Here is an 11,310-nt window from a genome sequence, read left to right as displayed (position 1 = left end):
AGTAGGGAGGGCGCTCTGCGCCAGCCCTGGCTTTGCCTCAGGCACCGAACTTTCCAATATCAAGATATTAACAGATGGTGGTGAGCACATGGAGGGCTGTTACTTACATAATCCAGCCACTCCGCCCAGCCGCGCTGAAGCCGGCGAGGCGCCCGCCAGGCCGCGCGCGCGCCTTGCGAGGGGTGCTGCTGTCCCCCGAAATAACGTGCTTTCCCCTCCAACCCCCACCCGGTTCTTTGGGGTCCAGGGTTTGGAGAGGTCGTGCTTTCAGAAAAACATTTGCATCGATCGGGGTGTGCTTTACCTTCTTCAGTCCACAGTAAAGAAGCTGGAGACCCAAGGGCAGAGGGAAGCGGAGGGAACGCTTTGGGGAGAACCGGACGCCGTCCCTCGGTATGGGGGGGGGGTGGTACCCGGGAGTGGAATGTTCGCAATTTACATCCCTCCTTCTTTGGCTCAGTATTAGCAGATCTTTCCCAGTCACTGAAATACAAAGGCAGGCTCGGGCCGCGGCTGAGGGGGAGCGGGGTGGGGTGAGGGTGTGAGTGCGAGGGGACGCCTCTGCACGCGGGGGCGCAGTGGGCAAAGTTACGCAAAGCCTCCGGGCACCGCTAGGCTCCCGAGCTTCTGCAGGTTTTCAAGCACTGCTTCTAGCACGCGGGGAGTCCCTTTCGGCTGTGTGGCCGCCTGCTGCCTTCACGGTCCCAGCCACCTCCCCCGAGGCCCGATCCCTCCCCGTGTGCCTGTGTACCTCCGCCCGTGGGTCGGGGGGCGCGTTTGTTTGCCGAGCCTCTCCCTGACGGCGACTCCGGCCGCCGAAACCCGTGAGGAACACGCCTCAGTGGGCTGGAAAAGTTTCGCGTTGGGAGGGAAGGCTGGGAGTCGCCTCTCCTGGCACCCGGCGCGAGCGGGGCTGCCTGGCCGGCGGCTACCTCCCGGTCCCCTCCTCCCTCACGGCCCTTCCTTTTTCGCCGCGGCCCCGCGCTAGGTGTCGCGGCCTCTCGGCCCAGAGACCCGGAGCGCGAGGTGCGGCGGCGGCGGCGGCGGCGGCCGAGAGCTCCGAGCGGAGGGCACGCCCCTGCCGCCCGCGCGGCCCCCGGGGTCCCGCTCGCCCCGCCCGGGCTCTGCGGACCCCGCCTCCTCCCGAGCCGCCGCCGGGGCCGGAGCCCCTCTCGGCTGGCCCGCGCGGGGCGCACCCCGGGCGCAGAGGGCAGCCACCTGCTCCCCGGGCTGCGCGGGGCAGCGAACATCCAACGCCGCCCGGGCCCCGCGGCCCCGCGGCGCATCCCCCCGGCCCTCCCCCCACCTCCCCCCCCCCCCCCCCCGCGTCCCCGCTCCGCCACCGCCCGCCTGTTGCTGCGGGGGCCGTTCCGGCGGCGGCGCGCCCGCACCCGGGGACGCGCTCCACCTGGGCGACGGGGGCCTCCCCGGGGACCCAAGGAGGGGCGGGGGCGTTTGAAAGGATGGAAGAAGCCTCCCCTCCTGTCCACCCCCTTTCTGTTGTCAATTAAGGACATTTGGCCGTTACCCCCAGCTTCTCCTTTCTTTGGTGTTTCAAGTCCAGGGTGTGAATTCCGAGGAGGTGCTCGATTTTTGGTGATTTGGAGTGATAGGACTTAAATTACCCCTCCTGTCCCTCCTGCTAGGCTTTTATTCATGAGCGGATTCGAGATAAATAGGTGTAGGCCTGGCACAGGGGGAAAAGCGAAGGAAGCTCCCAGTTTGGATTTATTTGGGGGGAGAGAGCGCGACTCTGGAAAGTTGCATTTTGTTTAAATTAGAGCAAGACAGAGTTGAAGGCCAGATTTCTATAATTTTTTCTGGTGATATTTCTTTTATGAAGTATCTAAGTGTCTGTTTGTCATCATTTTGAGATCAAAAGGAAAATCCATATGCTGCATAGTTTTTCGAAATTGCTATTTAAATATGTTTTAAATGTTTTATCCAACGTGGAGAAGGCCGCTCGCTCGGAGGCAAGGCTGGTAACAGGGATAGCGGGATGGTTTGATGTGGAGCAGTGGTTCCTAAGAGTGGCCCATAATCAGGAGTCACCAAGGGAGCTTTTAAAAAACAAAGATTTCTGGGCCCACCCCAGCAAGGGAAATCAGTGGGAGGACCTGGGCCTCTGGGGGTCATGCTGTGTTTCCAATTACTGTTCAGTTACTGATCAGTGACCTTAGGTGTGTGAGCCTCACACATCTATGTGAGCCTCAGTTCTTTTTATCTGTTAAGTGGGGGTAATATCCAACTTATGAGTTGTAGAGAGTGTTATGTAAGTAAAATTGTTCAGCATGTGATTGGTGCTCAATGAGCCTATTTTGTCTACAAATGTGTGCTCTGTACAGTTGCACGGGATCCCTACGCCTTTTATGCAGAACCCTTTCTCCCAAAGATTTCGGTGAAACTAACTTCACCTAAGCTTGCCCTTTGATATATTCATGTGTGCACATTTCAGCCTATGCATAGCTGCTCCACTGGGCCCTTATGTGCACACCTTTAAGGCCATAAACCATAGACTTGGTGCACATTTGGAAGCTAGGCTCTGGGCTCTTGCACCTATAGAACGGTCCTTCCAGGCAGACAGGAATCATTTACTGATCTGAGGTCTGCTTTTCCCTTTCTTTCTTTCTTTCTTTCTTTCTTTCTTTCTTTCTTTCTTTCTTTCTTTCTTTCTCTTTTTTTCCTTTCACCTTCCCTGCTTTATAGATGGCAAACCTTTCCTACAGAAGCTGCCCATCAGACCAGTGAAACCCGCAGGACAAAAAGTTCTATTCAAGAAGGGAACAACAAGGAGGAAAAAAAGGTCAACATTCCCAGGTAAAACTAAAGCAAATGTGTATCATCTATCGTTTGCTTTTACATGTCTGAATGGACAACTTCCCCAAATCTATGTAAACTACAACGCTTCATAAAATTCTGTTCCAGTGAACCAGTGAACACAGGCACGCCCCGACATAATTAAAAGCGAACCCAGCCAAAGGCAGCTGTGAGAAGGCAAAGAAAGATAGGCAGGAAGGTGCTATCCCTGGCTGTGACTCTGCAGTCGTGTGAGGGGAAGAAAGCCAGAGAAATGGAATGGGCTGAACTAGCAGAGAAACATTGAGAAGGCTGACAATTTTAGAACCGGAGACGGCTGACTAGCTAATTACTCATCCCAAAAAAGGTATTCGCTGGGACCCTCCGAAAGCTTGAGATATGTAATCAGGGTGTTTCGTGGAACAAGATAAGGGAGAGATTGCCAGCTTGGGGCATCCGTGGGCCCGATCCCTGGTGAATGAACCCATGGGTTGGGAGGAGATATTCCCTGAATGAGGGAGAGCTCATGCATCACCCCAGAGGCCTGTCCCCCCTAAGGTTTGTGGATATCTGTGGGCAAGTATGGAAGACTCCTGCTTTCTGGTTACTCTCTGTACCTGGGGGAGATGCCTCTAGGGGACGAAACAGAGATCCCCAAGACAACTCCAGAGAAACCTGCATCTGGGGCCAAGCTGTAGGGAGACAGGTGACACCGACTGACCTTTCACTCCCAAAGGCCCTCATGGTACAAACAGCACTTTGGCCTACACTTGAGATGGTGGTGGGGAGATGGGGGCAGAGGCTGAGGGGGGAAAGAGTATGTGTGGGGGGACAGAGTTTGGAGGGGCCAGGGATGGGTAGGGGGACAGTGTCTGTGGGGGTGGGAGGGGAGTGGGTGGGGGTGAGGAAAGAGTATAGGTGGAGGTCCACAAGGTGCCAGAGTTAGGGGGAGAGTGCCACTGGGAGTACTAGGAGTCACCGGAAAGGTAGGGGAGGAGCACCAGTTCCCCCACCAGGTGGCTTCTGGGGGCTAAGTGGCACGTGGGAGTGTGGTTGGAGGACTGAAAGGGAGTCAGGAGAAAAGGTCCTGAGGCGACATGTGGCCTTTGCTGAAGCCTGGATGAAGGGCACAGCAACTAAGTTTCCTCACGCCCTCACCAGTCTCGCTGAGACAGGAAGCCACTGGCTGGCTTACTAGTCCCAGCTTGACCCGAAGGCCTAGGACGCCCTGTGAGGCCCGGCCTCACTGGGTGGGGCATGGGGGGGGGGGTTCTCCCGCTGGGGATGCCCCCCCCCACAGGCAGGCCTGCACCCTGCTCCCCTCTCCTACCTCAAGCCCTGCCCCCCCCCCCCCAGCAGGACATTCCCTGAAGTGCCTCCATCCCCACTCTAGGCCCAGGGTTGCTTCTGAGCCCCAGGTCTCCCTGGACACTCTTCTTTCCCTCCCAGATAAGACGCCTTCACCCCTTCATCTCCTCCATGCTAATCTTCTGCTAGTGGTGCCTGGGGCTGGGAGGGCGGGTAGCAGGCAGAGGGCAAGAGAGGGCCCATAACCCAAAGTGGACTCAAAGAGAAGGGAATGACACAATTCAACAGAGAGCTAACGTTTGCAAGACATGGCTAAGAATGGCAGTTGGTGACCCTGTTGAGGGAGCCGAGTGTACTGGAGCATTTGGGGTCTTAGCCAACATGGGGAGATAATTATCATGTGTGGGATTTAGTTGAGCCTCTGAAACTTCAATTAGGAACACAAGCCTAGAAGAATCTGGATGAGGGGCAAACGCGTCCACACGTAATCCTCTCGGTATCCCAGTGGTCTTTTTGTGAGACTTCAGAAGGAGGCAAACAGACGAAGTGAGAAACGATGATAGGCAGGTCGGCATTTATTGAGCACTTCTAGTGTGTCATAACTGTGCCAGATGCTTTATACCCAGCACTGCCATTTTCTTAATTCTAAAATGCCATGGATTAGAAGACGCACTGACAACGTAAAGATGAGAGAGAAGGAAAACACGGTGACCTTAAATGCACAATAGGTGGTAAAACATACTGATTTCAGGAACATAATAAAATATGAGAAAACAGGAATCTCAGAAGTGAAGAAACAAAGTCTGTTAAGTGTAGTTGTCTCAGCAGCCCCGATAGGAATTATCCCCACTGTATGGATGAGTAAACTGAGACTGGGGAAGCTTTCACCACTTGCTCAAGGCCACAGAACCTGTAAGTGGCAGACGCCCGGTCTGCCTGCAGTCAGAACCAGAACAGTCTCTCCCAGGGCACGTAACCTCTGCAAGATTGGGCTCCTTCAGCCTCTTTCCTAGCCCGGGTTCTGTCTGGACCCTTCTACCACCGGCGACCCCTCCCCCACCCTCTAAGCTCTGGAGATTTCCAGGAGGAGAAAGTAATTCATTGGGGAGAAAAGGTACAAAATAGTCAAATTACATTCTTCAGATTCAAATAGAGTCTTTAAAAGGGTAAAAAACCATGCATGCCAGGTTTTGCTGTGCGCTGCAGGAAGTCGATGAATTCAAGGATCCCTGTATTGCTGAAAATAGAATTGTAAAAAATAAAAGGGGTGGGGGGAGAAAGTGAACGAAACTAATCCTATTAAACGTGGTAGCATGTTTTTGTGGCACGCAGGGAGAGATTAAGCACAGGAAAGGGGATAAGTACTGCTTCAGTTTCACTAAACTAATGTGACAACTTGTCATTGGAAATCTTTGCAGCCTGTTAGTAGATGACTAGCTGATTCAGAAGTGTTTTCTATCCTTCCCTTTGTGTCTCCCGTGAGGTTTTTTTTTTTTAATTTTCTTTCTTTTCCTGTTTCTTTCTTACCCATGCTGCTCTATTTTGCTTTTTAATCCTTCGTGTCTCCTTCAAGTCAAAACATTTAGCTGGCTCTAATCAAGATTTGGTTTTGAAGATGCCCTTTGACCTCGAGTTGCCCAGAGAAGCCCGGAGGGGACTGCTCTCCATCCCCAACCCAGCTCTGTCCTGTGGCTTGAAAACCTGAGTTTCTGGGGGAACACTCTCATTTCAGATGTTTCGACCTTCTCCTCTCCCCTTTCTCCTTTTCCTTTTTTGTTTGCACCTTCTATTCTTTCCTGTTTGACTTTCATTTCCGTGCTTCTGGTTTTTTTTTTTCCCCTCACTTTCCCTTTCTCCTCTTATCTTTCCTAATTTCCTTCCTATCACCTGCTTTCTTTGCATCTTCTCTTTCATTTCTTCCTTAGAATTTCTTTTCCCTCCTCAGTTACCTCCCGGGTAACTCTCTTAGTGTTTCTTTCCTTGGGCTAAGACTGTTACATTCCTCGAGAAAAGTTGTGAATCCCTCCCAGTGGTGTCCATGTTATAGCAGTGACTGCAGCTGAAGTGGGCAGTGTCCTGGGGACCGGGAAGCCCCAGGGCCCATCACAGACAGGCAGGGAACAAAAGGCCGATCTAAATCAAGAGGAAGGCAAGAATTTTAGGCTCGGTCACTGTCTTTCCAAAGCAGGTGTCTGGCTTGTTTGGAAATGTCGCTGACAGTCCCTCTCCCTCTTGCTTTGGCATCACCCTCTCCCCCGTTCCTCCTCCCTCCCCCGCTCCAACTTTCCCCACTGGCTTACCACCAGAGGCGAGATGTTGAGTCAATGGAAAAACAACATTCGCCAACATTAAAGGGAGACTGTTTAGAAAAGGAAGGCCCTGCTGAGGTGCAGAGGAAGCCTGTACATTAACACGGGCCACCTCTTATCTGGGGCAGCTGGGTCTCAGCTGCCTGGGCTGATTCCCTGGCTTTGCCAAGAGGCCTTCGGCAGAGAGGCTGCCTTGCAGAGTGGGAGGGGGGTGGGGTGGGGGGGGACTGCTCCTTCTCATCCAGGAGCAGAGCATCCCAATCACTTTTAGAGACAAAAAGTCATGGCTTTTCTCCCAGGGACTTAATGGGTGTGGGGGGGGGGGACGGGGGGAGGCAGGGGGAACCTGGACCAATAAGTAAAGTCTTGCAAAAGGCTACAGGTCCTCTGGGCCTTTGCCTCTGGACACTCCTCACCATAAGCCAGACTCCTCTCATTTCCAGTCCTTTTGCAGACTCCCCAGTGCCGTACCAACTGGCCGTTCTGACCTGAACGTGAATTGTAGGGAAAGACAAGCTAAAGTGACCCAAAGGAGAATTTAAAAGAAAAAACAAAACACGTGGGTAGGTTCGCCCTGGCTCTAAATTGCTTACCGTTAAGTCTTGAGCCAGCTCCCGATGGAAAGATAAGGTAAATCCCTAATCAGTCAATAATTAACCGAAGTTCCATGAATGGGCCAGTCTGCCAAATCCTGCTGACACCTTCAGATCCCTGCTTTAGTGGGATGCTTAGATAGAACCTTCCGATAGACCCCACTCGTGGATCCCCATGAGAGGGGTAAAATGATGCCGGTACCTGCCAGTGAAATCTTTTCTTGGGCTCACTCCTTTGGATAACATCTGCAGATTTCACTTTGGGAAGTGTGTGTGTGTGTGTGTGTGTGTGTGTGTGTGTGTGTGTGCGCGCGTGCACGTGTGTCAGACAGAACAGCTTGGAGATCCATTCTGGTTCCAGGTCAGTTTGAACCAAATCCCAGATGTGTTCTGATCGTTACTCCCTTAGTCTTCCTAGAGCACTGTATCTTTTTTTTCCCTGCTTTTCCCATCATTGTAGTTTCTTCCCAGTGCCTATAGATATTTCTGTTCCTTGTCTCTCAAGGTCAGTGTGTCTTCAATTTGTGGTAAAAGCAGAGATGCCCTTTAAGTGATAAGCAGCCACATAGCCCTACCAAAGCATGAGAATAATTTTCAAATTTTAAATAAGTAGAAAATTAAACGACAAATAAATACTGATTTTGGTGCTTCTGGCAGGCCAGGTTCATTTCACTTCCTACGGAAGCAATTTTTTAGTAAGAGGGGCTTAATTCTTAAATGGTTCTAATTTCAATTTTTTGGTTTTGCTTTGCTTTGTTGTTCTGTACAGCATTTAGTGCATTATGATATGTGCTTGCAGTTATACTATTAGATGAGAAAAATCAGTATATTAAGCGTGGTTTGAATTTTTCCTAAGATCAAGCTGTGGGTCACGACAGGATGCCAGTCTATGAACTTTTCCCCTAATTTTGTCTATTCAAGCCATTTGAAAAACAGGTTCTTTTTAGACACAGGGGGAGTGGGGTGCAAGAGTGTGGCTTGATGTGGTTCCATCTCCATGCTGGGAGAAAAACAACAAAAATTGAACGTTTGTCTACGAAGGTATCACAAGGGTGTTATTCCTTCATGTCAAAGATGGTTCATCCATTTACACTTCTGTTGGTTCCACAGCTCAGCCTCTGTGATCACCAACACATTGTTCTCCTCTCCTAATAGAACTCAGTAGTCTGGGTGCTCAATTAATCTTTGGCTGCTTGGGGGAATTGCCAATGAGTGGAAGTTCCGCCAATGATCTGTGACACCCTTTTCAACAAACATTAATTGAATGACATTTCTTTTTTCCCCAAATCATCCATCTGTCCTTTCTTATGCAACTTGTGAGTTTCAAAAGGGCAGAAGGCAAGCTTTCTTTTGGTCACACATTTGGCCTAAGAAGACAATCTAAGAATTAAACAACATAATCTACCACAGCCTTATACATAAGTCTAGAAGATTCATCGGCCTGAAACAACATGTTAAATATAAAACCAGTTAGGGCCAGCCGTCTTTTTCTCTTTGCCCATTAAAACTTCTTGCTTTCATCAAGGTGGTAAGTGGTTAGATTCAATGTTACGACAATCATTTGGGGATACAAGTGGGAATGGGAAAGATAAGAAGAAAAACAGTGAGAATTTTTTTTTTTAACTAGTCATTAAATTTGTAGGTAAACCTGGGATCTAGGTAAACCTGAGATCCAGTTTTCTTGGGCTTTATGTTAACTTTTGATTGTTTTAAAATAGCAAAAAGTATCTCACCTATAAGAGTGCTGGTAAGTAAAGCAGAGGACATACATCATGCTGTCTGTGTGGTCATGTTGCTTGGATATTAAAATGAGATTTTAAAAAATGAACCTGGAATCTATTTTTCAACAGGTTGAAAGGCATTTATAATTATACTAATAATTTGTGAGTATCATACTAATGAGGATAGGGAAGTGTAGACCTTGACATTGGCACGTTTAGTTACACTCACTATGAAAAAGATGTTTACCCCTCGAGAGTTTCTTAAGAAAAAGAAAAATCAATCTCCATCAATGAGCAATATTTTTCTCCCCAAGGGATATTGATTTGAACATTGACTTCACAATGGGTGAGTTATTTCCTTCAGGCCCCCTGTTATGAATTGTTAGGTGACATGTCTTTTATGAGCCAATAAACATGTTGTTTCTAGTATAGTAATCTTGTCAGGGAGATTCCAACTTCTGAGCTGTGGTTGGTTTGGGATATTTCAGCTTTTGGATGTCTGCGTTAAGTATTTCTATGGGATATATTCCAAGTTTAAAAAGCAATATCGCTCATCTCCCTTATTTTTTAAACCAAGAGTAGCCTTTCAATACTTCTGAGGGAAAATCAGGTGGCAGTGAATAATTCCCTTTTCTGCTTGCTCCTCAACTTTGTGTCCTCTCAGCTTGTGCATGGACCCATGACTCATGTGTAGTCATACAAATGTCTTCATGACTCCCTTTTCTCCCTTTACATAACGGTACAATGTTGGTATCTCTAATTCTGAAAATAAACCAGATTGTCCATTTGCCAGAGGAACCAACCAGTACGTCAAGGAACATCGTGATGGGTGGAAGCAGTGGAAAGGATAAGTGGCGTTGGATTCTTGTTGACACGAATGAGCGTTTTTTTCAATTCATCTGTCAGGATTTGTGTGCACTGCGTTTTCTTGATGAGCTCCTTGAAGGACGAATTTAGAATTTGCATTAGATCGCCTTTGGGTTGATTCGTCCATCCGTTCGTTCTTGAACGAATATTAACCTGTGCCCATATCATGTGCCACACACCATACTCAGCACTGATGATAAAGAAGTCCCATCTGAGGCTTTCACAGTGTGCTTGGGAAGGCATCGGGTCGGATAGTTCTGGATACATGTTGACACAAAATACTTTAGGAGCCCTGAGGCTTATTTCGCAGAAGCTGGGAGTAGCAAGGAAGCCTTCAGGGAGAAGTTAAGCAAAAGCGTTAATTCATCGGACCATGGGCTCAGGAGAGGAACAGAAGCGTGTGTCCCCGTTGCAAAGGGAGCGGAATCCTAAGCAAGTCACTGTATCCTCCTGAGCCTTAGTTTCCTTGTCTGCAAACTGGGAATAGTGATACCTGCCTTCTGAGATTGAAGGTTAAGTGAGATTGCATGAAGAGGTCTCAACACCGTGCACAAAGTAGACACTGCGTGAATGTCTGCTAGAAAGGTATGATAAAGTGACACCTTAGCACACTCTCTAATATTAATCCAGCAAATATTTTTTGGGCACTGACCAGGTGTCATGCCCTAGTGCTGGGTTCTGGGCAAAAGACCAGCAGTTCGTCAGGAGACACCATGAGGACGGAGCGAGAGATAGAATGACAGGTGGCTCCTGCGAGGCGTGGAGGAGGCACACTTCTGTGCGTGGCGGGCCTGAGCTGGTCTCTTACTGCTGGAGCCCAGAGCACCAGGGGTGGCCTGAAGGAGGAAGAGCCAGCAAAAGTCGGTCTTGCCCGACCAGGAAGGGCCTTGTGGGGCGGTGATGGCCTCAAAACAGGAAAGAGACAGACAGATTTGTTCATCTGTGATTTCTCAGTTTCCTCTAAGTTTTTCCACGGGTGTTCCTTGCCTTTCTGTAGCTGGATCGCGGCCTCTTCAGAAACCAAGAAGCCCATCTGTTTGCTGTTGCCTGTTCTAATGTGGCGCCTCTGATATACCCTCAGTGAACGTGGCTAGTTCTTTATACTTCCCTCTTCCCCACATGCTGAAATTTTCCAGTCCTTTCTGAAGCCCAGTCAGTTTCAGAGTGCTCAGATTTAAGTGCTTGCTTGTGTGCTTATTGAAGAGATTCGTGAATTGAGAGTTGTGATCATGTCACTGCCTAAAACTCTTCATATTGCTCTTAGGATAAAGTCCAAGGTCCTGAATGTGTGCCACGAGACTTTTCATCATCTGGCTTCTGTCCTGGGCTCCAGCCTCACCTCCTGGAACTCCCCATTCTCCCCACGTCTCCACGTCACTGGCTTTTCTCCTGTTACCTCAGCACTACTGGTACCTTATCGTGTTGCTGCCTTTGTTTGAAAGGCCTCCCCAATCCCTTCTCCAGACAAACTCCTCTCTTTAGTTAGGGTCCCACTTAAAAGTCATTCGCGCAGGAAAGGCCTCCCTCATTTCCTAGGTTAGATGTTCTAATGATACCAGCTCACATCACCTATGGTTTTCTTTTCTTCTGCTCACCCTAAGTGAAATAAGTTATTTGAGCACAGACCTTATTCACCCAACAAATACTCTCTGAGGCCTTCAGAGAATGGCCTAGATGTTGGGAATACCACACAGGAAGACAAAGTCTCAGCCCTTG

At 49.4% G+C, this 11,310-nt stretch overlaps 1 protein-coding gene across 1 annotated transcript in view; it reads left to right on the top strand.

Annotated features, from left to right (window-relative positions):
* Positions 1-88: 88 nt before the first annotated feature.
* The window catches only part of LOC128312987 (basic proline-rich protein-like), a 110,785-nt gene continuing 99,563 nt past the window's right edge, over positions 89-11,310 (top strand). Inside the window, exons 1-3 of the mRNA XM_053209156.1 lie at positions 89-393; positions 843-1,582; positions 2,707-2,817. Coding sequence (XP_053065131.1) covers positions 89-393; positions 843-1,582; positions 2,707-2,817 — 1,156 coding nt within the window. The remainder of the gene's footprint in view (positions 394-842; positions 1,583-2,706; positions 2,818-11,310) is intronic.

Source organism: Acinonyx jubatus, chromosome E4 (genome assembly GCF_027475565.1).
Source record: "Acinonyx jubatus isolate Ajub_Pintada_27869175 chromosome E4, VMU_Ajub_asm_v1.0, whole genome shotgun sequence".
Lineage (NCBI taxonomy): Eukaryota > Metazoa > Chordata > Mammalia > Carnivora > Felidae > Acinonyx > Acinonyx jubatus.
This window is presented reverse-complemented; position numbering and strand designations above follow the sequence as displayed.